Raw genomic sequence first — 27,995 nt, forward strand, 5'->3', positions numbered from 1 at the left:
GCGCCCGCAAAGCCTGTTCACAGACGTTTATAACAGAGATGTTGATCTCAAATACGCTCTCCAAAAAGGAAAATTCTGAAACACTTTTCTCGGGCCTTGAAAACGTTTTTTAGAAACGTCCGCTTTCACCAGGATTTCGTTTTTATTTTGGGAAACAGGAAAAAATAAAAAAGAAACACAGCCACTGCCTTTTCAAAAAAGAAATAATGGCGAATAGGAATAAAACGCGTTATTTAGTAATCTGAGTTCACAATATTCTTTATTCATCATGTGTATACAGCACTAGACGTCTTAGCCATTAATAGAGTTCATGCCGGGGCATGGGCTCCACTCCTATGCAAGATTGAGGGTGTTCTCTTTCTCGGCTCCAAGCTGAAGACAGTTTATGTATGCTTAGAACATTAGAGTATAACTATATAGGAAGATGTGAATTCAGACTATTATTATTATTTTATTGTTTTACGTTTTATAACGCGAAGGGCAAAAAAAACCGAATGCTGATTGGTCGAAACAGAGGGCATTTCTTCTGAATTTTGCTTTCTTCGAGGGTAAAATTATTCACTCCTGATTGGTCGAGCGGCGAAAATACTTGCTTCTGATTGGCTGAGCACGCCATTTGTACATTGTATGGGTTTCTTCATTTTAATTTTTCCTGCGGCAACAACGACTTCTTTCAAGTTCTTTGGAGTTTGACCTTTTAAGCCGTATTCTTTGTGCCAAAAATACTTGGAAATAAAGTGATACAGCTACAAAGGATATTCCTTAAGGTGAACTTTCGTTTCTTACAAAAAACAGCAAAACATTATTTGTGTCAAAAGCTTAAAGCTCGGTCGGATTTCCTTGGTTGAAAAACTGAAATCATTCATGGCTGCGACCAAGTGCTTTCACCTCGCTATGGCTTCTTCCAATGAACGATAACTGAACAATAATAACAGTGCCCTTTTGATGGGTGGAAGGAGCTGTGAGGTCTAAGTGGAAAAAGGTCAAAGTAGAAGAGATTACTCTGCAAGTTCCTTCTTTGGATCCACGGTTTGCTATTTTTATAGATCTATGTTCGTGTGATTTTCATACGGTAGAAAGCTTCATAGTGCAGGTGAATCAATCATGCCCAACAATTTGGTTTAGTTGTAGTTAGTTTGTAAATGAATTAAACTTGTATTTTCTCTTAATCACATGTATTAACAATAAACTTTTCTCGTTTTGTCTGTTTTGTATGCTTAGAAACAGGTGAATAGTTTGTTTGTTTTGCTTACGGCTGAATATTTTTTCTCCGGGCTGGGGCTGACCGTTTTACGAAGTGCGTCAATAGTGTTCAGAAAATTTTGCCCTCTTTGTTATAAACACGTAATCGCAATCAGTCCTCGTATAATAAAGGATTAATTTTCACTTGTATTTTCAAAGTTTTCGCAAATTGCCCGCGTCGCGCAGCGACGAGGGCAATTTGCGAAAACTTTGAAAATACTAGTGAGTATTAATCCTTAATTCTACTCGGCCTCTTGCGATTACATATACTAACTGATATGGTCGATTGATCACGCAATAAACTTGTGTCAGCGTGTGACTTGCAGAACTCAGACATACGGTCACCTGCAGTAGGCGTTGTATGATTATCTTTTTGTCGCATGACTTTAATTAGTTCAATCATTGGAGACTTCGCTTTAAAGAAAACACCTACTCATCTCTTTTAAAACACGCTTACAATGGTAATTTTTTTAGCACATAAATTTGACGTCGTTTTGAAGCTTTCAGCATTTCGAAAACGGAAATAGCCTGGTTTTGAAGGAAGCAGAAGAAGAAGTGAGTGAATGAATAAATAATGAATGATGATAAGCTTTAATGAGGATGCAAACTTCACTGTATAAAAACTAGTGAATTACAAAAGGGTCTTCTCTGAGCTAAAAAAATATTCATCAATGATATTACAGTGCACCATGAACAATTACGCTAACGTCATACCCCAGAGGACATCAATTTGTCGTAATTGGAAATCGTGTGGGATAATTTGCTAAGCCATCAACTCCTTATTCACCACTTTAGGTGCCAATGTTTATTTCTGGCCTTAAATATTATCAGTTAACTCGATTGATCGACTTTTCATAGGTAATAGAATTGTTTGGGGGTGAAGGTAACAGCGAAGAGAATTTTGTCTTCCATTTATTTTATTTTCATGGGAATAGTGTTAGTGAAAGCTCTACCTAATAAATCGAATTTAACTTTTCACGTTAGCTTACGTGAAAATTCTTGCTAACATAAAGAGCCACTACAGTGCCATTTTTTGAAATGCAAATTTACGGTTGTAACCTTATTAAACGACAGACCAAGGAGCATCGTTATTAACGCTACGGAATAAAAGAGAGCTAGTACATAGAATATCGTTTTGTTAACATTTTGAATCGAAGTGAAACGGAAATGTCGTTTATACCTACCTACAAAGTATCTATGATGATGGTGAATTATTGCCATCATTTCGAGCCTTGCCGTTGCTTCAGAAAAGATGTTCCTCTGAGCATATTACTTATTAAAGCATGATAGGTGTTTTCCACGAAAATATTAAAATAAAGTAAACATTATGGAGCTTGCCTAGAGATTTCAAGATAACGTGGCCCTCATTAAAAGCTGGTATTTACATGCTTCTCAGGAAACAGCACTCTGTTTGTTATTTAAAGGCCTCGTTAAGAGAGTCATCTCCAAATAATTTGCATATCTCATTTTGCCTTCAGTCTGCTACAGCTCCTACGGTAAATAGATAGCCAAATTTTACGAATAAAACTGAATTTTAAATACGCAGTGCATTGAATAGTTTAACTTGCTCACCAGAATCACCTTTTTGAAGAATAACAAATGACGCATTCTGCTATTGAAGAATGTAATGTTTGCTAGGGATGTCAAAATTTCAAAAGAATTGTTCACGATATTTAAATGTCGCAACAATTGCATTTTTGGAACTCTCCGCATTTGATGGCACTTTTTGCATAATGAGCGTCCAGCTTAATGTCTGTAAAATAATATCAGTATATTTATTCCAAGGTTAGAAAGTCCCCTGTTAAAAAATTTCGCAAATTTATCAATTTCTAGAACCACATTAACATTTGTAACACCGGAAACAAACTTAAAACATTTCCGCTTTAGGCAAAATAAAACGCACACAGTCGGTGACAAGCAGCTGACCAAACGGCCGATCTTGTAAAACACAGGACTTGAAAGAAGATTCTTATGGTTTCGAGCCACCTTTGTGTTCTCATAATCGGTAACTCCAGCTAAACGAAAGCCAACATTGTATGGTTTAGAAGTCGCGAATGAACGACAAACATGGAATACTTCGACTTTCGCTTCAACAGTTTGGCTAGCCTACTGCAATTTGCAATCTTCGTGGCTGGTGAGTGTTCATGTAATTTTCTTTTTGTTTGTTTCCTTTATGTTCACAAAGTAAAACACAGGACTTGAAAGAACATTCTTAAGCTTTCGATCCACCTTTACGTTCACATAAGTATAAAAGGTATAACCAGAAAGCGAAAAATAACATTGTTTGGTTGCGAAATTGCGATGGGACGACAAGTCTAGAATTGTTCGACTTTCGACTAAACCGTTGAGCTAGCCTTGCTTTCCTACTGCAATTTGCAGTTTTTTCGGCTGGTGAGTGATCATCTCATCTTCTATCTGTTTTTCTCCTTTATGTTGATAACCTGATAAAATATTTGGCCTGATCTCGCTTTTCCTAGGAGTGGTTTTGTACCAAACCGTCCTCCCATTTTACCTCTAGCTAAGCGGTACAACTTCCAATTCAACCTATCATGAATACGCCATAATATAACTGCGTCAAATATTAGCTAAAGAACGACTCATTTGCGTCAGAATTCTTACCGCAGATCAAGGAAAATTTCGCATCCCTAAATGAAGATTTAGTTTTCCTTGTACCTAAAATGGATTCAGTGAACAAATTATTATTACTATTATTTTTTATTATAGTTATTATTTATTTATTTATTTTTTTATTTTATTTTATTTTTTGTAGTGTGTGGTTATATTTGGAATGCATTTAACTTTAGCAATATGCAAATATAACCATTTAACTAACCCATCGCGAAGAGACAGTTTTGGCTACGAAACAGCTAAGCCCGGCTGGGTACGAGAATAATGAATTGCTTCATAATTAGCCTACGTATATCAAGTTTGTTTTTCAATACATGCTAACAAAGCGTAATTTTATTTTAGAAAATCTGCAGACGATCTTTATTTTGCCATTTTTCTCCCCGACCCACGAAAAAAATAAAAAATATATATATAAAATCGTATATCGCAGGATATTTGTTGACTACGGAATTCAAAACGAATATTCAGCGCAAGCACCATGACCATGTTTGGGCAGTGTTACAATACGTTGAGTTATGAACCTCGAAAAACGCACGCTAAGCAACTCCAGATTCTTTCTAAATGCATAAACCAATTATTTTATAACATAATGACCACAACGTAGTGCACGAGAAACAGGTTTTATTTGTGATTGATTACCATATTCTCTCAATGTGCTGCATAGAAAACAAGATTCGCATTGGCTGGTTACAAACACGCCGCAATGATAAGGTCTGAACGAGAACATCTCATCTGTAATTGTCGATGAAAATTTGCTTTTTTCGATTATTTTAAAATCACTGAAAATGTAGACCAATGTCTTTCCAAAGTCTCAGAATGTTTGAGTTGTCAAATGTTCAAAGTTAATGGCCCGAACTAGGAGACCAAGCGCAGGGAACTTGCTGTTGTCGCCTTCTCTTGAGCGACCACCACCCTGTCAATTTGAATTCCTCTGGAAAAGCAATAGCGGAAGACTCCGATGAAACAGTCACTAGGCCTCTAAGTCAAGAATACCTTACTGCAATTGCTAAGGTCGCATGTGGATGGAAGGTACTGTAATTTACAAAACTTTGATCACTCCTGTGATCGAAGATCGCTTTTTTTGTGTCTCCTGAGGATCCCTGCGTTAGACCACAGAGTTATGGCAGTTGCCCTGCTGCTATGGTTACTGTAGAGTTGTGATAAGGATGCTGCTTCCATGATATTGTTATCGTAGAGTCGAACGAGTTCACTCCGACTGGACGTACTTTTTACCATACGCTGTCTCCGACACTCCAATTATTTCGTGGCTGTTGGAAAAAAACAAATCTCACTTTGAATTTAACTTCGATAAGTACAACCTCAAGGCCTTATAGCCATCGTTCGGGTCTACTGCTTCCGGCGTACATTCGGGCGTACTCTTCGTTGCTGGGAACGTCAGAAACTCCACTGGAATGATTTTTTTTTTGTAGCCTCGTCATGCACCATAGTCACGTAGTTTCAACCAGTTGGTCAACTTCAAACTTGAAAATGGTCACTATGAGCTGTCTCTGTCCCTGCCGACTTCAGAATGTCTTCTAGAAAAAAAGAGAACCACGTAGAATCATATATTTCGTAGAAGAGCGACAGGGTTGCTCAGTACAAGAGCCTGTGATGATTTCAGCCACTCCAAATTTTCATCCTTAGTTGCCGTCTTGTGTTTTAGGGTTTCTTTTCCCCAGCACTTCATGGTAACAACTTGTGCATTCAGTAGTTGTTTGATCTTTTAAACCTTATTAGGCCGGATAATATCCTAAGGCCTTTAATTTGTTTAATGGCTGTGCATTCAACAGTTACTGTCTTTCCACGGACTGACAGAAGCCGAGGGGTGTAGATAATCTGTAGACCTCTCTTCATTTATTCCTGGCCTTTGCGTTTAATCCAGGAACGATTGTATCAAGTTACCCAAATTTCATTTGTTGTAGTGGTGTTCTATTTTCCTCTCCGTGCACGAAACTTAATTCACAGAGAAGAAAAGTAAATACTATTTTAGCTTATAGACAATGCATGAATGTTATTTTTAACCGTGTTTGAAGAAATCCCTTAGGTTAAATACAAGTTGTTAAATACTGTCCTTGTTATTGTTGTTGTTCAGTAATCGGTCAAATAGCAGGGGATATTGTTTCTCCTCGTATTGTTTAGTTTTAATAATTTTATGTTACTGACTCTGTATTTTAAGCAGTTGTAGTTCAAGCTCTGTTAAAATTCTAGATGAGCCGTGCGTGTGTTAATTAAATATACCATGATGACTCCAATTAGATAGATTAGAAAGGGAATTAAGGGAAGCACGCATTTCCATGGAAGTTCCGGAATACTTTCTGCTTTTGAAATACCAGTGCCATCAACTGAAAAACTTTATATTTAAGAAATGAAAGTGAATTCTTTTCAAAGTGGAATACGATTGAAGACAGACAAATAGAAAAAAATGGATGTCGAGCGGGGAGAATATTTCTGAAATCTATTCTCTCTGGATTGAGTCGCGTCGCCCATCAGTATCGTTTTGCTAAAAGTGGACATACAATTCCTTTTCCTTCCCAGACAAAAGATGTATATTCTAGATATCAGTGTTGCCATCAGATACAGTAAAAACCCGCATATAAGAACCTAGAATTTTCGAGGTCAGGCTGAACAGGTTCTTATATTTTAGGGTAGTTTTTCACAATTCAGGCTGATTAGGTTCTTAATAGGTTCTTATTTTTTAGAGGTTGTCATAGTGTAACCATTGGCAGAAATCGTCTATAAATCGTCTATATTGAACTGTAGCTTTATGGAAAACATATTTCTAGTGAAACTTCAAAGAAATGTAAATCAAAGAAAACATATCTTTTTGTCACACAATTAAAATCCAGAATTTTGCCCATCAAAATTGGAGTGATTGTTTTTGTATAAGAACCAATTTCTTTGTCAGGCTGAACAGGTTCTTATATTTTTGGGTATTTAAATGCCAAATTTCAGCCCGTAGGTTCTTATATCATAGGTTCTTATATGCGGGTTTTTACTGTAACACATAACAGCATAACTGATGGATTTTTAGCAACTTCTGGGATATGTTCCTTGCGTGATTTTTCAGCTTTGTGCCAGTGACTCTTTTTAAATAGTTCTCCCTTCTTTCAAAATCCCTTACAGCTTCTACGTTAAACAAGGGACTGACAATGTACTGATACCCTGGTTTCCACCCTTGTTGGCATTGTTGGATATAGCTATTAATATTGACAGGATATATATGTCATGTCATGTCAATTAGTTCCTGTTTCGAAATCATTAAACTATTACAAATTCCTCTCGAACTTTCGCCTAGTTTTATAATTTATTAGCGCTATCTTTCGTCTTATGTTTGCATATGTTTTCGAACTATACTGTTTCATCCATTAATCATGGATTGGAGGCTTAAAACTCAGTAAGAAAATGTCAGCATTATTAACGGCACTGTGGAATCGTCTAAATATAGAGATTTTACAGGTGTCTGAATCTTCTTGCATTTGATGTACAAAAATCTAAATTTAACTTATTTGAAAACAGTTTACTTCCCGGTTGCCGACGTAAATCTGTCTCCTCAAAGGTAATTTATGATCTCAAGTTTCCCATAATTATAACCTAACCTAAATCTACCAAAAGACCAAAAAAAATCGTACACCGTAAAGATTTTCTGTGCGAACAAAATATTTGCATGTCTCTTTCATATTAAAACATATAATGAAACCTTTATTGACCAAACTTCACCGGACACTGAGTTAATTGGAAATGGGTGTCCAGCTATCTTAACGTCACGCTTGGTCAATAAACCACATATATGACATATATCTTTTCCTTTAAGCCCTTCAAGTTTGCGATTCTGTCACCTATCACACAAGCTCCGACAAGTGTAAGGGTAATCAAGTGCAACGAAAATGTGCGTCCGGACGTCGCGGGGCGCGAATCAATGCTTCCGATAGCCTTTTTGCAGTGAAAGAAGCCATCCATGACAGTGAAAGTTACTGGACTGGACTAAGGTAACATTTACTGATCAATCACTTACCTATATAATGTAAATGCTTTAAATGGTGTAGTTACATTGCCTTGACTTTTAAAAAAAAAACTATAACTGTGAAATGTCTCATCAATATATTTTAAATCCATCTTAAAATATGGATAGCGACCTACACTTGGTCATTCCTAGCATGCAGACGGAATCACGAAATTATATCGACACCAAAAACAAAATTACAAATAGACACAGAGGGAATTATTTGGACTTCTTTTTAGAACACGCACACGGGTAGGAACACCCTGAAGCAGGACTTCGAGACAATTTCTCCGAAGAAGCTCAATAAAGCATGGAATATCGATATTGGGAAGACAAACGGTATAGATAACTATACGAATGCTAACTTGCTATTCCTTGACAAACATATTGATAAATGATAGAACATATTTCTGATTTATTTAACGTAACTTATCTAGGTCCTCCGCGTCGTTGATCTTGATGGCTCTAGCTCCTCCTGAGAGTTGTTAAAAATATGTCCCTGTCCATTGTCCATTAACAATAGTGATACGGCTTTAACTTCTTAGTTTACGGACCTTCCCCAAAAGCTCTTTCCTCTATGACGTACGATTTTCATTGATATAGAGGCTGTGATATTTTTCTTCCAGTCCCGGTAGAATGCTGGAGAGGTCAGTGCCCCGCAACTTAAACCGGGCCTGAAGCTCCTGCTTCGTTCCATGGGTAGTAAACTGTTCAATTATTGGTTTTATCCCAGACGATTTCCTGTAAAGGCGGTGAATAACGCCTTTGTATATCCACGTCGAATTTTGTTCCAATTGAAGTGATCAAATCAGGCAAATTATTGTCCTTGCTTTCGGAACGCCATGGACCTCAATGTTGTACTTTCTGGTGTACTATTCTAAAGACTCTTGCTGCAGTTCAAGGTCTTATACTTTATCCTCCAGATGGTCGATGTACGGCTCTCCATAATTTGCAAAAATAAACATATATAAATTGAAACATAAAATTTCCGATAAACATTAAAGAAAAAGTGCTGTAAACTGTAAACCGTAAATTTCGGTTTTAGTACAAGCTCACAGCATTGCTCTAAAAGAAGCCATCTTTAATCTTCTACACGAACACGACGCTTACAAATTAGGTCAATTAGCTAATCACGCATTGCACTTGCAGTGCATGCAGATTTACCTGGAAAAACAGATCGACCCTTTCAATCCACGAGTGGGTTTGCTTGGGGAACTTTCAATCTATTTCATTACTGCAAAATAAATAAATAAAATGAAAATTTACCTAACCAAATTTTCCCAAGATAAACTCGGTTGGACGGAAAATGGCATTTTCCCTAGGGAAGCTTCATATTTACCCAGGTAAAGTTCCTCGTGCAACTACAGGTAATATAAAACGCAGCTATTTCAATTAACAACTTTTTGGAAGGTACTCCCATAGCTATACTTCTTAAGGATATTGAGCCATCCTCTCTGCCGTATGTCGAACTATCCTCCAATGAAAAATTGGACAAATAAAGTTTTTTGTCCAATCCAGGGGACAAATTATTATCGTAAAACAATACTGGTCGAGCATAACTAGTAAGATCGTTTCCTTTCGGCTGTTTATCAGTGGCTATTGAGTCACCATTTGGATTGAATTAAAGTCCTTGAAAGATACCATAGAACAACACCAACATTCTAAAATAAGGAGCATTTAAGGCCATCTGGGTCGTTCGAAAAAAGCGCTAAAGGAAATTTAGTTTTACGCTACATAATTATTTGTCTTTGTCTGGTTGTATTCGTTTAGGCACGTGAGAAAGGGTAACACTAAATTGATAGGTAGTTATGTTGCATGGATATTGTTGCATCCTTAAATGACCAAGAACTGATAACCGAATATTTCTTATTGCATTTATAGCTTGCACCTTGAACATGGATTTTACTGGGACCTTAATAAAAGTCTGCCCGCCACCTTCAATGAAAGCATTTTAAATGATGTATGGTTTTGCTTTTTGGTTAAAAAGAATAAAGCGAAGTTGATACCAGAAAGATGTAATAAACCATTGAGCAAGCCTTACATCTGCGAAAAAAGTAAGTTTCATCAACTGATACTTAAATAAGTAAACTACAATGTTGAAAGACTCAGAAAAGGCGAAATATAAAGTAAAATACTAGGACTCCCTTGCATCATTAGAAGAAAATCCATCAAGGAAGCTATTCTTCAGAGAAAGATTTTTTTTGTCAAAACACACATATTTATTGAATCACTGTTTTTGTGCATACATACATACATACATACATACATACATACATACATACATACATACATACATACATACATACATTTATAACTTGTTTCATGTAGACTCGTAGAAATTACTGCATTTATACTAAATATGGTGCAACCCGTAGGTCAACCAGGCTACTCGTGGCAGGTTACTAGTTCGGATGATAACAAAGTAGCGGAAAGTGAATAAAAACAGGAGTTGGTAGGATTAAGTGCTACATTTTAGCAAATAAAGAAATAAAAAAACGAAGACAGCAACCGTCAATGTCGTGAGCAGTCCACTCGGACTCACATTGCATGGGTCACTTGTCCTCTATTTTTCTCATAGGCGAAAATTGTACCGTGAATCACGTTTTTGACGAAAATATTTTGACTAGTTTAGACTTGCAGTTCGGAAGCACCCAAGAAAACTTTGTCGTTTTGAGACAGAAATGATTTGGTATGCGCCTGCATGCCTCTTCTTCTGTGGATACATAATTACTACAGCATGACGGTCCCTACACTGAGATTTGTGATCGATTACTCACTAGTTAACAATTATTGCATGAGGTTGCGGTGATAGCGAGAATTATCACGGCCGAGATTTGTGTTTTCTGCCGAAGGCGAAAGCTGAGGATGATAACAGAAACAAATCTGCATAAAAAAAGGCTCTAGAAACAATTTATTAAATGTTAGTTTACAACTCTCTTGTAACTTCATTTCAAATCATAAGAAGAACGTATACCTTTGCGATAATTGTAACGTGTTACATGTTTTGTTTTGTTCTTTAGCATCGTCGTCACAGCCTGTAACCTACCGGGTAGGAGGTAAATATTTTAATCGAGAGAAAATACTCGACAAGTGTCAAACTTCGGGCGAAAGATTGGCGCGAATCAATAACAACAATACTCTTGGCGAGGTAAAAAACATCATCAAAAACAATACTCAGAGATACTGGACTGGTCTGAGGTGAGATAGGCCGATCCGATACATTATAAATGTTTTCCTTTCTTTAAAATTGTTACCATTTTGACGGTTATAGCACGAAAAAGATACCTATTGCATTAAAAAAGCTTCAGAGCCTTGACGTTTCATTTCCAAAGTCACTTTTAATTAACTGTCATATTAACAACAATTATTAACATAAAAAATTAACTGCCATATTAATATTACCTCTCCCTTTGTCGTCCGCTTGATTTTACTGAGCTATTGTTAAGGAGGCTCGCAGCAGCTTTTTGGACTTTAGGTGGAAGTTTTGAAATTACAATTACGCATACAATATAAACTTCGATCTCCTTCACACTACATCATCATTTCAACATATGATCAACGTTAATTTTCTCATCGGTTTCCAAGCAAGAGCTATTACCATAGCAACGGAAGCGCATTGCCTCTCATTCTAAGCATTGTCGATTATCTCGAAATGTCGTCAGACACTTTATGACGAAACTTTAGGGATTTAAACTACTCAATCTAGACAACTTGTAGGCGAAATTAAGAAAAAAAATTTGTAAGAGCGTTTTTAAGTAAATAATGAATCAATTTTTATGGGGTTATTTTTTTGTTTATTTTTTTACCAATATCTCCGGCAAAATAAAACTTGACACTTTTGTCTTTTCCGTTAAAAGGTCATTCCTCATAGCAAAACATTCTAATTAACAAATCGACGGCAGTTTTCTATGGTCTATACTCTTATAGACCATAAAATGACGTCAAAAAATGTTCAAAACTCAAATGGAACCACGAGCCGCAGGCGAGTGGTTTCACTGCCAAGTTTTGGACATTTTATGGCGTCATTTTATGGTCTATAAGAGTATAGACCATAGAAAACTGCCGTCGATTTGTTTTTTACAAAAACATGGAAAAAGTAGGAGCGGAATTGGAAATTTTTTTCGTTGAGAAAGCGCGCGTGTTACATCTGACGTCATTTTTATTGTCTGCACTCTTGCAGAAAAATTAATAGCTACGAGCCAACCAGCGCGCGGGAATTTGGACAGTTATTGTAAAAATGTATATTGAGCTTCATGGGTGTCTCCGATTTTAATTTACAAGTCTTACCACATCCTTAACTACCAACCCAATAAATCATGAATATTACTAAACAGATTACGAAATTCAATTATCACTTCTGCTCTGGTTCTTGAAATGCCAATCAATGACACCAACCATCAAGTGCTTCCCAAGACTACACTCATCTGTTTGATTATATTAAAGAACTTAAAATATATTTTACAAGTTTGAATAGTACCTATTTGTTCTTCGTTCTGCTACTGATTTTGTAACTTTTTTAGCTGGCATTTTAAACATAAGTTTTGCTGGAACCAAAACGCTTCCGACAACACCACTGTCCATCAGCGACCGGGCATTCTCCCAGACCTTTGGTATTGCTATGCGGTAAAAAGTGGGACTAACGGTTTATTAATGCCAAGAAAATGTAATGGGCCAAAGTTCAAGTATATTTGCCAACAAGGTACGTATGCGAAAATAATTATTTCAATAAGTAATTGTTTTTTTACCAAGAGAGAGTCCCAAATCTGGAAATTTTGGCCGAACTTTTGGCCACCAACGTCCTGTTCTGCGAATAGTTAATCGAAAGCATTTCCATTTTTTAAAACCAGTTCAACCTGCAACACTCAGCTCTCCAGAAGAAAACGACTCATGATATTATACCAAAGTTTTTAACAAAATTGAAACCGAGAGATGTTATACAATTTGTGGTTCTCAAAACATAATTCACCCTTTCCTTTACTCCACTTTTTTCTTTTAATATATCGTATATTAGCTTTGCGGTTTCCGTATTTTGCCTCATATATTCTATCATTCATCTTTTGCCTATCTATGATCCATTTCAATGTGTTGGGTCATGACAAATCTCAATCCATTACCACGGAACCAATGGGTTATTTCTGAATTGAAAGGACCTGTTGGAAAAAATTATGGATATATACGCAGATGTTTTGCACTATACTTTGCTTTTTTCCGTAAGCTAAATCTAACTACAAACCAGTGCATTGCTCCGATCTGGTATAACGTTCACCCTATAACCAAGATTCGAACTGTTTTCACATAGATAGCCTAAAGTCGTCAGCATTAACATTAGCGGAAACTAAAGCAATTTCTACCCAGCCAGCACCGACTTCAAGCTTTGAGTTTACTACAACGCTGCTTACATCAACAACTGCAAAAATGCCAACCAAAACACCTTCTCCAACAGCATTTGCGATCCGTCCTGGATTTACCAAACAATCATTAACAAGTAGGTTGATTGCTACCGTAGTCCTCTCAAGCAGCATAAGGACAACAACAACGATTGGGGTAAAAGAGACGATTGTGACGATAGGTTTTTCCTATGTGACGACGGGTTTTTCCTGCTCAAGCGTACAGGAGAGACAATTTAGACTTCAACGGCGACTTGACAATGTAACGGGGGAATAAGCTTGAGAGCACTCGCTCGCTAGCAAGACAGAGCTCGTCGCAACTCTTAGGTACAGGGATCTAGCCAACTGGAACTCGACGAACAGCAGAGAATAGACAATCTTCTTCACTCCAGCATAGGTTTATTCAGCACTGCGTATTTTACCTCGATGTAACCGATGTAACCGAGACTGATGAGTGCTTATAATAATTTTATACTTACTGATTACAAAAAGGTTAAAGTACTTTCTTTTGTTAACGTGGCTTAGATGGTGCAATCTCAACGTGGAATCACGAGGACAAAACAGAACATGTTACTTAAGAATATATTACTTTTACGTGCGCTTAATTGTTGAGAGTTCCTCATAAGGGGAGTACTTTTCCGGAATACTACCTTAACAAAGAATATTGAACTTTGATTGCGGAAAACTGGACGTACATCAAAAGAATTGCTGAGTCGTAAGATTGCAGGACAAAGGTTAAGGACTCGCGTGATCGAGCAAAGTACATGAGCCACGTACAATGTACCCCTACACGTGTACAGGCCAGATGTTAAACTAGAATAAATTAAAATAAGGTCTCTTTTGTTGGAAAACCCTATGCTGGTTTGAAATGAAAGCGAATGATTATAAGTGAAAAGTACATAAGATAAACAGCTAAATATAAAGCAGCAAAAGCGAAAACAAGTAAAATATCGAGCGATGACATACAAATCACTTCGGTTGTTAATACAACCGAGAATGTTCACTTCTTGTGTCCAGATACAAGTTGATTAAATATTCTATTCAAAATCTCAAAGCTATTGTAACCACCTGATTGTGCATTCTATTCCAAATGCAAAACTATTGAAATGCGCTTGCTAAACGTATTAAAGTGAAACGCGAAATCTCTCGTAACACGATAGCGTTAAATTCCGGTGGTGTTAAAACTTTCATTGCAGAAGCTTCCAGCAACGACACAAACACACTGGAAAAGGAGCACACTTTAAAAAAGGCAGAGTATTTTATTCAGTTTTACATTACAGGCAATAGCAACATATGGGCAGTCGTATTCAGGGATCCCTCTGACCACAAAAACTAATTACTTTGAGCTGTACTCCTATAATTAAGACGTACAGGTATAAATGCAAAGGTGTCGTTGTGTACCGTTTTGGTCTAAAATTAAGTCAATTTTTCTCATGCATCTTGATCGTAAATTGAGTATGCTTTAACTGCACCTTGAGAATGTAGCAACGGTTTTATCACATTTCATTCTGATAAGCAGAGGCTCAGTCAGCTGGGTATCTGGCACGATTCACAAACACAAGGGGTAAGAAATAGGGTACATGAAAGTAGACATGAAAGTATAAATTAGGTAATAACCAGGAGTGACTTTGTAGGTTTTGCAACCTGTCGACCAGCTCGTTACTAAGACCACCCGACACAGGGGACCAGTAGTCAAAATGAGGTCCGATAAGAGCTCTATATAGTAACATGGCTGTTTCCTCAGAAATGAATGGCCTCGACATTTTAAAAGCACTTATACCTAAACTTTGAAAAACTAAATTCTTACGGATTGATATTTATTATCTATAAAAATTCTAATATTGCCCTTGCAACCACTTTCTAAGGATGAATTAATCAATTAAGCCATGCATATGTAATAACGTGTCGTAGCATCTGCTAGAGGATATCTACCCGGTTGAAAAACTGCACCTTCTCCGCTCCCTCTGCCTGGTGATAAAGTTTCACATTGTATAAAATATATATAGTGGAGTGTATTAGTTAAACCTCGAATCACCAAAGTTCAAACTTCTTACCCACCGAATTTTGCTGTGCTTTGTAGCAGTTAGATGATGTCATTGCAAAGATAAAAGCCCTCAACGCCAGTAGGAACGATTCTTTGGAGGTAAGGATCACACAAAGTCAAGTACGCGAATTATTGTTACATTCGACTTTTTAAACGCTAATTTACTCGTAGCAATTTTTCGGCCCGACTGGTAGGGTTCAATCGAATGGACCAAGAGGTAAAATGGCCTTTCTTTAAGAACTCGGGTGATTCTCGCCTACAACTTCATAACTTAAAATGGATTCCACGAGACTAAAACTATGTTTCACTTTTGTCATTGCTATTTTCTCAGAATGCATCGAACACCATCAGCAATTTTTTCAACGAATTGACAAAACAACAGGTCAAAAGGAATGCCATTAATGTGTTGCTAGCTACACAGGAATTAGAATTATTTGCGCTCAAGTATGGTAGGATCCATTTCAAAGCAAAAGAACGCAGAGTTATTTCCAAACAACATTATGGTGAGTGAAAAAAAATAACTGATTGCACTGCGATGACCAGAGGTGGGACCACTTATATTTCATCACACATTGAATTATTGAGATCGATAAAACAACGCAAACGGCTCTCTTATGGAGACTCGTGTATGTTGAACGCTTGTACTTATCCTTTACACCTGTAACTTGAACTTTTATGTTTCGTCAAGTGCTAAGTATATCGATCTCCGTATATTATAAATTCAATTTATTGCAGTTGTTGTTCTTAGTTTTTTTTTAAATTCAGTACAGCGACTCGCACAATTAGTTAAGACCCCGATTGGCAAGTAATTTAGGAAGGATGCGAATTTAGTAGATTAAGGGATCATTAATTACTGCAATCCTTTAATTTGAGGGTAGGGTTGATTGAGAGAAAGAAATTACCAGCGCAAAGAATTTTTTTTAAAAGTTTCAGGAACCTAACACTATCTACGCCGGGATTTTGTTCGTTCAATAACTTCGCGGCAATGAACAGTACGTCAAATTTCCTTTAAGGTCCTCAACGAGAAGTAATGACGTCATGGTACCTTATAATTACGTCATAACTGCCAAAATGGAGGCCATCTTGGATTTCTGAAATTCCCCAGAACTTCTTAAAAGCGCCAAAATTGAACAAAAAGCACAAAAAGGATTGATATAGGCTTAAACCACCAATATTAGTGTTCATTCTGTTCTATTTGAAACGAGATTTTCCATTTTCTTAAAAGGGACCTCCCAAAAATTGGTTTCCATAATGAGCCAAAGTCAGTGAACACTAACCTTATACACTAATCATATACTTCGACGGATCAAAACTACCACCTAATTAATTTTTCAGTACATTTATACTGGTGTCAAATAAACGCATTATCTTTGCTAGTTGAATCAACGTTATAGGTTACCAAAACAACAGTATCACCATAATTAATTAGCCAAAACAACACGTCCTTTGCCAATTATAATTAATCGCCTCAAAGACAGACACCGTTAACACATGCATTTCTTAGAGGCAAGTCCTATGGGAAGATTTCGAGTTCAGTTAGAGTAAACTGACTGAATCTGTTACGACATGGAGCAAATTAACCTGTGCCTTTTAAAGTAGTGTCCGTATTTGTGCATACTGGCAAGTCAAAACACCTTAATTAACTTCCAGTTACTCTTGCAGCAATGAAGATCCAGAAAATACCGGTGGATAGCCAGGATGCAGTCGTTTTCTCTGTGAATGAAACGGAATATTCAGCTAAAGATGGATGGGCGAGCATTTCCATACCTTCGGGAACGTTCAAAGGAAAAGGTAGAGTGCGACTGCTGTTAGCAATTGTACCATACACAGATCACAGTTCTACGCTTTGCTTATCTCGTCGAAGTGATACTTCAAAACAGTGTGCGTTGATCTTACTAGCGAGTAATCGACAAATCGAGGCACATAGAACAAGTGGATTAGGATTACGCTCATCACCGTTACAAGTAGCCCTGTTCCCACATGATCACTCTTATCACACAACCGGGAATCCTGCCTGTTAGTTTATTTCTTAAAAAAGAATAGCACAAGTTGCTTCAAAAGAATTTGAGGTTTGACCAGACTATATAAGGGTGCGAACTTTTGTATCACGATGTTGTGTTGCTAATTTCGTTATTTCACTTTTTTCTTTAGATGCTCTCGTCGTTTGCGTTGTTTTTAATGGCATCAAGCAATGGATCCCCGTTGACGAACATGTCAAAATAGATGGGTGGGATTATTTCAAATATATTTGTAGATAAATTATGACACATTTGATTTGGTAAACTAAGAAACGCAGGGACGTACAACCAAACTCATATCCCCACCGGTGGAACTAATGAGGAGAGGAGTGTTTTAAAACCTTTCCCTGAAGTTTTGGCCCTGTAATGATACTTTGGAAAAGCTTCAATACACAAATAACCTGCGATCAGGCTTTTGACACAAGACAAAATAAGACACACGATCGCTGCTATATCCGCAATACGGAAATAAAAGGTAGCTGTAAATTTTATTACAATACCTTGCGAGCCTAATACAGCCAATAGGCACGTAGAAAACCATATTTTAAAACAAATTACCTCTGAACTTAACCAGCAACATTTTTTATGCTAGAATTAACTTTCTCTGCGCTTTTATGAGAGTTGATAGTTTTTTAGTACGCTAAGAATTATGGGTAAATCTAGTCTTTATCTTTGTCGGTACGGCGGATTGAGCCTGCTTTAGTAGATAGCCTGGGACATCATCCAATATGGCGATCAAAGTTACAAGGGGGTGGGACGGCATAAATTATTGTCCTCCTTTTACGTGAGAGAGTTAAGGGATGATTTATACCCATTCCTAACATATTTATGGCTCGAAGGCTTGAGCCATGTCCTCTCAGTTACTGCAGGTTGTTGGAACAATAACCACTGCCTTATACTCAGTTAACTGTGGCGTAGTGAAACGGAAAAATCTTCACAGGAAAGTACGATCAAAATGAAAAAAAAAGTGTATACGTTTTTTGACAATTTTAAATTGAGTGTCAAAAATAATTTTCCGTTGTTTGCTTTTTTCTGCCATCTTGGGATGATTTGCCTATTTCTTTTTTTTTCCTTCATTTATTTATTTATTTATTTATTTATTTATTAAGTAATTTGATTTATTTTCATTTATTCATTCATTTATTTTTAAACAGAAAAACGCTTACAAATCCAGAGTTACAAAACCGCATAATTACCGGAACAGTGGACCCTAAACCCACTGGTTATCTTGAAGAAAATGTGACAATCTCCTTCAGCTATAACACGGTAAGTTCACAAAACTTACATTTTAAAGGAGCACCTCTGAAGTTACGCTTTGACGAAGAATGTAAAACAAACACAACATGGCGTCTGCAAGTTTGAAATTTTGTTTTTTTGAAAATTCTAGGAATCAAAGGAAGAAGTGAAGCCGCATTGTGTGTTTTGGAATTTCTCAATCAAGTAAGATTACTGGAAACAATACTCTCCAGACGTTGGATTTGTTAATTATGCGTTATTTTATGCTTTATGTGGCACATGATGTCGTCATAAAAACTTTATTTCGGAGCTATGTGAATGACGCAGCACGGCACGTAAATCTGTCGTAATAAAATCACAACATACGGAATAAATTCAATTAACTTATACCGTAAAAGTTCCCTTTAGCGTTCGGAGGGCTTACTTTGTCCAGGCATCAAGAAGGGGGTAAATTAGCTTATTAGAGAAGGGTGGGTTTCAAATCATGAAAAACTTGAATCAGCTTTTCCAATGTTTTACAACATAACTAAGTGAGCCGTGTTACTAATGGAATGTACATCACAAATTACGTTTTGCCTTACCACAATACCACTTCCACATATTCAAGATCACGTTTTCCAAAACGGACTGACCAGTCTAACATTACTACTTCTTAGTTTTGAAGTACCTCATGCGTTTTCTAATCTGAGGGCATCGGGATTTATAGAGATTGTCGCATTAAAAAAACACTTAAGTTAGCCCTCTTTCGTCTTCGGAAAGGAAATAGAACACTGAGTCAAAATTTACGTCTAGTTAGCGTTAAGGGTGTTTTCTTTCTCGTCGTTACAGGTCTGAATTGAACGGGTCTTGGTCTAGCAAAGGATGTTCGTTGGTGAAAATAGTCAATAATAAAATCACCTGCTCCTGTAATCATCTAACTAACTTTGCTGTTCTGATGCAAGTTGGAGGAAACAAGGTTAATGCAAAAGTTGGTTGTTTTGGTTATTATCATCATTATCATTTTCATTTTCATTTTTCATTTTATTGAAACACTTTCAGAGTCGGTTCAAGTTCAATACGAAAACACTGGCAAAAATGCGTTACACCTGTGCATTAAAGCTTAGTGAACACATTAACTAAAAGCGTTCTTCTGAAAAAAGTGCCATATTATGTCTATGGTTAATTGTTTCTTTGGTTTTTTTTTTTTTAAGGCTTTAAGTCTTTCCAGTACACGAATTTACCAGCTATAACTGCATTTTTGTTATTCCATGTAATTGTTTCTAATATACCAATGATGGTAGTGCGATTTATTTCTGTTATAGGAGGTACCTTTAAAACACAGAGTGGCGTTGGAAGTCATCACTTACGTTGGTTGTGCCTTGTCGCTCACAGGAGAAGTGCTTACTATAATAACATATTGCGCCCTCATGTGAGTTCAATGGATAATAATTCTAGAAATGCATTGAAACTTGCCTAACAAGCACCTTGTTAAAGCGACTGCCTGAGCAAACCCTCGTAGTCGTTTTGTTACATATAGAGCCTTGTCAATTCGAACACTCAGTCATAGGCTACAGTTGAAGATGAAGAAAACACATAATCATTTTTTTTCTTTAAAGAGATTGCCAACTTTTGCTACTGGGCATACGTTCTGCACATTTCGGGATGGTCCAAGAAGCTCTGATTTCATGGCTATTTCATGATTGCTTAGATTTGAATAGCCGTTGCTAAGATCTGGGGTGCTTACCATTTACATGGAAAGCCCGGAAATTCCAGTTGGAAAATCAAATGCTTCGCATCATTCCATTTGGAGTACTTCTGAATGCATTTTTGTTTTCTTCTTTTGGGATTTATAGCTGATGTTTACAATTTCCATGTTATCCATCTTCTGTTACGACAAGCTTAATCATTTCGTATTTATGCCGAAAATTTTCATCCGGGTAATTTGCGTAAATTGACCAGCCCCAGCACCATTTGACCAGCACCCCTGGTCTTTTTCATGGTCATAAAATGCGCAAAAATAACTTTGTATAGTGAGGTTCCGTCCTTAAGAAGTGAGGGAATTAAAACTATTTCGTGACTTTTTTACGGTCAAGAATGGCTAAGGAACAAACGGATAGCAAATGCAAACGGTCGGGCAGGTGTTTTCAAGTTATTCCTTTTTTTAGCAAAGAAGGCCTACATTAGTGGAAAAAAGTTTGTTAACTCAACCGCTTAATTCATACGGCCTCATTTTTACTGCACACCACAAAATCATGGCTCACATTTTCTTTTCTCTCTCTCTCTCTTTTTTTAGAGAAGGGGGATTTAACTAATTTACTGAGTTCAGTTAGCTACGAATTTCTCAACGAAACAAATAGCTTTACACCAAAATAATACTAGATCTCTAAATGGCTTTCATCTACATACCTCAGGTAAGTCTATGTTTATTTTTCTCTTGTTCAGGAATTTAAAACAGGAGCAAATTCAAATACGCCTCAACCTCGTAGTTGCCATAGCGATCGCACAGATTACATTCCTTTCCGGAATTGATGCCACTGATGCAAAGGTAAGCCGTGTCAAATTTTGCCATTTTAAATCTTTGATTTCATACTTCACTTTGTCAGCACTTTTCATTTCATTAAGGAGGCTTTTAAAAGTAGTTTCTGACAAAATCCCTCGGCTTAAAAACAACAACAACAAGACTTTATTCCCCCAATTAAAAAGTGCCAACAGTTAACTCCGTCCAGACCGGACTTGTTGTTATTGTTGTTGTTGTTGGCTTCTGATGCCGCGGGGAAAGGTAGGGCGGGAAGGTTAGGTTCCGCCACCTATCCTTAACTCCAAGAATATTTAAGCTGAAAAATAGTACGTCCACAGATGTTTCCTTTGTGGTTCGCAACTGGTTGTAATGACGTCTAGCACTTCAGAGTAACGTCATAACTCCTTAAGGCGGCCATCTTGGATTCTGCGTTTTCCTACAGTTTCAGAAACTCTCTGAAATTGACCAAAAAAGGAATCGAAACCAATAGATAAACAACAAAATGAGCTGAAAACACAAAGGTTACTTGTAAGAATGGTAAATTTTCTTAAGTTAATAGGAATATTCCATTTCTGCTAACCCTGTCATTCAAAATTGGTTATCTTGGTACCACGTCAAATTATTTCCGGATAAATTTCTGACAAAGTGACCTTGTTTCATATTAAACTTTCAAAGTCGGCTGGTCAGAAAGCCCGCTCCCCTCATTTTTCGGCTCAGATACGGTCAATAAAGTAAGACTGAAAAAACATTCATTAATTCCTTCCACAGGGTGTTTGCGTCTTCGTAGCAGCATTAATTCATTTTTTCTATCTGGTTGGATTTGCCTGGATGTTGTGTGAAGGAATTTACCTGTACCTGATGGTGGTCAAAGTATTTAATACTGAGGTCAGAATGCGGCTATTTTATGCGGTTGCCTGGGGTAAGTGCTATGTAAATTATAAACCCTTTTAAGAAAAAGAAAAGGGCGTATTTTCTTATAAATTCACAATAACGACAGTTTCGCAAAATTTAAAGGTTCCTCTGACATACTGAGTCGAAACTATACTGCTAAAAATTTAGCCTATGATAAAACATCGCCATGACATGATCTTGATTCAAAAATATACTTCATTATAGTACATCAATTTTTACATTTCCATGCAGTCAAAGAAATAGGTGTGGTAGTCTGAAATGTTAGCCGTCTCACCGTCGCCTCCCCCTAACCCAAAGAGGGACAGACAGTTGACATCTCAGAGCTAAGGCTCTAGCCGCCTCAGAGAATGAGACAATCGTAATTGACTGAAATTCCAAGTAAGGGATTGATTTGATTCTGTTAATGGCAATACAGGCTCCGGGGGATTCATCTTATTTAGTTTAAGTTCCTTGCTTACTCATTCTTATACCAATTTTCTCACGAAAGGACTTCCTGTTGTGATTGTGGTACTATCGATTGTGATTGCTTCCAGCCAAGATGGTGGCGTACATAGCTATGTGCATGGTGACTTGTGAGTGTTATTTTGTTTACCGACCTCAAGGAAAACGTTTTTTTGAAAAGTTTCAAGTTTCAAATGAAAATGCTATCTCCGTTAATTACAAAGGGATATGCTATTTCTACGTTAGGTGAAACCTTATTATTGTTTAAACAATGAAACCCCAATGGAAATCGATAGTTGTGTAATGATATCTACAAGCACTTTCAAAATGTTCCTGCAACTCACGGCGACAAAAATTCCTTTAGTTCTATATTTTAAGCACTACTTGTTGAAAGCCGATGAAAAGTTATTCGTGACCTCCTCCCTGGCCCCAAAATGACTCTACCCAAATGTTTGTGCAAATACTTGTGGCTCAACATTTTCAGTTCTTTTATTCATACATTTATGGTCGTGTCTTATTTAAAAGTATCTGCACGTCTTTTTTGGTGTTTTTCCTGCAGCCAACACTCTTAATTTTCTTCTTTTTCTTTCTGTAGTTGCTGGGTTTCCTTCACTAATAACCTTGTCTGGACCTTTGTTACACCTGTTCTTGTAGTATGCCTGGTAAGAAATTCTACTCCGACACTAAGGAAATAAAAACATGCCGATTTATTTGATAAATATCGTTTCCCAATTTGAAACTATTTTGCATTATCAACACTTAAAAATGTATTCATCCTAGTTGCCCGATTTTGTCAAGAGAGCTTTTGTCAAGAGCCCTTGTGGTTCACATTATTATTCACAGAACGTTTCCAAACTAGTAAACGACCACACCACCTTATAGATCAGTGTTTTAAGTATACCGCCATTTTGTAGAATGCCAAGGTTTCGACTCGCGCGAGTCCTCGCTTTTCACAACCTCGACGCAAAACCATTACTACAACATTAGACCAAACTGTTAAAGTTGATTTGCTAAGTTCACAGCTAAAGTTCCTATGTCCACAATTCACAAGACCCTCCAAGATTGAAGCTTGGTGCAGTAGTGATTGCACTAAATGTTTATCACTCAGTTTTTTCTTGTTGTTGTTACGGATTTAATGCTTACCTCGTCACGTGTATGGGAAAAAGATTAAACACGAATGAAACCCTGAATTAAACCTATGACCTTCAGCACACCAATGAAACGCCATTACCAAACTACTAGGGGACTCGTACCACATTTACTAAGTTTAATATACGGTATGCACTGTCATAAGTCCACATAATCTGATACTTAGGTTCGACCCGTATAAATAGGGTCTTAACCTACTTTGCATAATTGCTATTCTCAGATTAACGGCGTGATTCTTGCTTGTGTGGTCCATGAAATCGTCAAGATGCAAAGCGATAAAATGTCTGGGATGGAAAGAATAAGACAAGGTGTCAAGGCATGCGTAGTTCTCTTCCCTCTTCTTGGAATGACCTGGGTTTTTGGAATTCTGAGCGTGACGGATGCTGGTCTTGTGTTTCAGTACATCTTTACCATTCTCAACTCGCTACAGGTACAGTAAGTAACTTTCTCAGACAGCGCGAGTTTTAATCGCTGAAATAATTTCGTTAAACCCTCAGAGGTTTTAACCAGTAAATAAAGTCATGCGTCTGTGACGTCAGTGGTAGTCATTAGAGGGGGGCTTTACGGAAGGGGGTTGGTGCCTAATTACAGAATCTGACATCTAAACGTTAAGCTTACTAAAGAAATTAAGGCCCTTTGTAGATTGCCAGTTAATTAAATCGCAGAGTCCAATAAAACATCCGCAATATACCAACAATCTATCAATGCCGCATAACGTATTTTCTGAAAGATGAACTTTCAGTTAGCGACACAGGCATGTTAGGTAAAGAAAATCCGAGTTCTCCAAACAGGGTTTGAACCTATGACCTTCCGATTACTAGCCCAGATATCAATGCTCTACTACTGAGCTAAACTAGGTTCATGTCACATATATTCTGCATATTGCTAGGATTTAAATTTCAATTAGTGGTTAAAGCTTGAACATAACATCTCATCTCAACATATTTTCTGTTGTTCTTTTCCCTCAGGGTTTGTTCATGTTCATTCTTCACGTTCTGAGAAATAGCGACGTGCGCGCAGAATTTGACCGCAAAAAACAAAAGTGGAAAACATCGAGGAACCTTGCGTCTCCTCGCCCAACTCAACAACATCCAAGCGAAATTAAAACGTGGACAAACAAAGAGACAAAAAGCGACACATACGAGTTGGACCAGACACCAAAAGAAGCCACTTACCAGCCAAGAAGTGCTTACGACAATCCATTTGTTTTGCATAAGCAGAAAGACATGATTCCTGTAGACATGTGATTGTCACGAGATAGAATTGTAGATGAAATGCACTGTTATGGTTTCTGAAAGTTGTAGCGGTCGAAAAAAAAAGTCAATTTCAGATTAGTTTATAACTTGTTATTACACTTATTACACTTATTATTATTATTATTATTATTATTATTATTATTATTATTATTATTATTATTATTATTATTATTATTATTATTATTATTACACAAGAAACACTAGTTTCCCGTTCCTAACACGGATTTACTGTTTTGTTAATGATCGAAATGATACAAAACTTTCGCTTATTTATTTATTTATTTATTTATTTATTTATTTATTTATTTATTTATTTATTTATTCATTTATTTGTTTGTTTATGGTCTACGTCCTATTGAAGTATAAAATTTTGGAAAAAAAAACGAAAAGGTTAGGCTTTTCTAAAAAAAACACTTAGCACACGGCTACGGCGTCTCTATTTTGAAAACACAGAAAGACGGTAGTAGGTATCCCACGAAAACACGACGGCAACGGCAACGTGGACGTCAGAAAACAATGTTTAATGAACAAAAACAACCGCTCTGCACTTGCGTTGAAAAATATTAGTACATTTCTTTGACATTCTGTGCAAGTGACCAAATTCAAAGTTTTCACGAAATGTGAACAGACGAACTGAATTCCTCTTTCTCTTTATAGATTTGAACGTCGTTGGAATTTAACAGTAGATCGGATAACGTAATATTATTATTTCCAAGTGAAATTCTCGTTGGCGTTGCCGTCAGGGCTTTAGTAAGTTCCCTAATCTCAGCTTCAGAACGTCAAAGCAGACGATTAATCGCTTTTTGTAGTTTTATAGACTGCACAAAGCCGTAACATCATTTCACATAACCTGTTCGAAGTTCAAGAAGGGACTGGAATCTAGTATGGCCCCAGAAACAGAGAGCTGAGCAAAGATCGAGCTCTTAAGATCTTTATTCGTTTACCCTTTTCGTTCATTGTGAAACTGGGTCATTTTGTCATGTTGTATTGATGGAAAAACAAGTTTTGGTAGTTTGAAGGCAAAGCCAGAAGTTCCATTCATAACAAGGCTAGCTGTTTCAAGTTCCTTACCATTCATTCATTGTCTAATTTTATCCCTGGAAACAAGGCTTATTTTCCCTTCTTGTTATCTCCACGGGGAAATATTCATAAAATGTATCGTCGTTATAAAGGCCCATTCCTCCAGCCGACTCAACCACATAAGGAAGACTGGAACTGCCGCTTACGTTAACGGAAACATATCTCATTTTGCTGTCGGATTGATTCACATATGTCGTTATGAGCCTTGTTTCGGATAATGGGTTACATTCAACGAACCGTTGCGAATCATCATCTTGTACCATACATATAACAAGAGCATTTTCCATTTCTTGTCTGAATATAAATTTCGCTTAGTTAAAAGGAGCCTGTGGCTACAATAAGAAACTTCATTAACTTAAGACACAACTTCTGTTTAAGTACATTTAACTTTGTAAATCATAGACAGGTTTACGTAAGCAGGTAATTAAAGTAAGTACAAACAGTTAGGTTACCTTATGGCTGACATAGAATTATCCAAAACATTTTAAAATTAATTAAGAGACATAAAGACATAAAACGCGAACTATTGTGCTAGAATTACTTTGTAGGTTTATTTATTTAGGTTAGTAAAGTTAATAGGGAATGAACTCATAATTTAGGAGTATTTAAAAAACTTGTTGTAAACAAAGACATATAATCATTGTTTCATTATTTCTTATTAAGGTAGATATAATTAAATAAATTGAAGATAAATCAATTTCTGATAGACCCTATACGAAAATGGCATTCAAACCTCGTTCTTGATTTTAGAAATCAAAATTATATTAAAATGTCAGCCATTTCTCTATAAGGTCTATAATTGATATATAAACATAGTTAATTAAAATGTTAAACGTAGAACATGTATATGGCAGTTTTTTGTTTGTTTGAATTTGTTGTTGTTGTTGTTGTTTGTTTATTTTTGTTTTGTTTTGTTTTGTTTTGTTGTTATTGTTGTTTTCTTTGCTTTTTTATGGTTTACAGCTGTAGAACAAACTATGCAAACGCAGAGTCCCTTAAAGTGCTCTGGATCCAGAGTATCCTCGTACCGACTGTCCACCATTTTATGGCCAGCGGTCAAATACTAGAAAAAACAAAAACCGTGCCAAGGCTCTTTGGCTAGCGGTTGGTCGCCTGACTGAGAGACTCTGAGGTATTGAAATTCTTTGACCGAATCAAACCCTGCGGCAAAAAATGTAAGGCAGACTCATAAACAAGGCAGGTTATCCAACATTTTTTCGATTTCCCGAAAGTCTCATCGGGCGACCAACGTTTGGCCAGAAACAATAGGTACGAGATCAGGAACGACTTCTGTTAGCTGTGGTTTCTCAGTTTTCCAAACTACTGGTCAGTCACGCAAATGCCTGATATCTCACGCTTTATAGAGGTTTAAAACATGCGCTACATCAGGTCAACTTGTCACCAAAAACTAAACTCGATTACGAAACAACTTACGTGCACAACAATAAAACCAAACTTCAACTTTAAAAGCATATCGCAGAGCACACAGATCTGTACAAATTTACAATTACAGGATTTTTGTCTGTAGTTTTTTCCCAATGTATTATTCGATATTGTTCAACATGAAATCAACGATAAAGGAATAAATTGAATATTCTTGACTCAAAACCGCAGAGATTACAGCTCGCTGATAGTGAAATTTACGGAAAGGCCAAACAATGCACCGGTCAGCAAATTTGAACACAACAATACTTGAATTAAATTAAGTGACAGAAAAGCAACAGACTGACCTGTCCTTACAACGGGCTGTACAAAAATGCCGAATAAAAGACTACATTAAAATAAAATATATCTACGCCTTAAGAAATTATTAAAAAAAAAATTCAGGACTCAAACCCGCAGAATTTTATTTTGGTGCAAACTCAGCTGCTGATTTTCATTTTGAATTCCAATCACGTTTAGGCAAGAGGAAGTTCCCCCTTGGGGGGAAGTGGATGTACTTAAGGATAGGTTTGACTTTTTGCCGAAATTCAAAGTTATAAATTCAAATTAAAGCTTGTCAAAACCTTCTTGGGTAAAAAACGCGTAATACAAGTCGGAAAAGCGGCTATCGTCTTTCAACATGTCGAGTTGTAGGTTTTATTGCCAAACAGTATGGACATCCT

At 36.8% G+C, this 27,995-nt stretch overlaps 2 protein-coding genes across 2 annotated transcripts; both read left to right on the forward strand.

Annotated features, from left to right (window-relative positions):
* The first annotated feature begins 2,817 nt into the window (after nucleotides 1-2,817).
* On the forward strand, nucleotides 2,818-12,497 carry LOC146450586 (uncharacterized). The gene is made up of 5 exons (XM_085100220.1): nucleotides 2,818-3,376; nucleotides 7,682-7,856; nucleotides 9,752-9,924; nucleotides 10,891-10,926; nucleotides 12,391-12,497. Exons 1-5 carry the CDS (start codon nucleotides 3,310-3,312, stop codon nucleotides 12,495-12,497), a joined length of 558 nt encoding a protein of 185 aa, XP_084956346.1. The 5' UTR covers nucleotides 2,818-3,309.
* Nucleotides 12,498-15,318: 2,821 nt separating this feature from the next.
* Nucleotides 15,319-26,722, forward strand: LOC146450587 (adhesion G-protein coupled receptor D1-like). Its single transcript, XM_085100224.1, has 14 exons — nucleotides 15,319-15,400; nucleotides 15,633-15,804; nucleotides 16,964-17,092; nucleotides 17,453-17,528; nucleotides 18,474-18,585; nucleotides 18,707-18,759; nucleotides 19,384-19,510; nucleotides 19,857-19,963; nucleotides 20,977-21,079; nucleotides 21,821-21,971; nucleotides 22,452-22,536; nucleotides 23,001-23,067; nucleotides 23,775-23,984; nucleotides 24,523-26,722. Exons 3-14 carry the CDS (start codon nucleotides 16,966-16,968, stop codon nucleotides 24,799-24,801), a joined length of 1,497 nt encoding a protein of 498 aa, XP_084956350.1. The 5' UTR covers nucleotides 15,319-15,400; nucleotides 15,633-15,804; nucleotides 16,964-16,965; the 3' UTR covers nucleotides 24,802-26,722.
* The last annotated feature ends 1,273 nt before the right edge of the window (nucleotides 26,723-27,995 follow it).

This window comes from Pavona decussata, unplaced genomic scaffold (genome assembly GCF_977016875.1).
Source record: "Pavona decussata unplaced genomic scaffold, jaPavDecu1.1 SCAFFOLD_439, whole genome shotgun sequence".
NCBI classification, from domain to species: domain Eukaryota; kingdom Metazoa; phylum Cnidaria; class Anthozoa; order Scleractinia; family Agariciidae; genus Pavona; species Pavona decussata.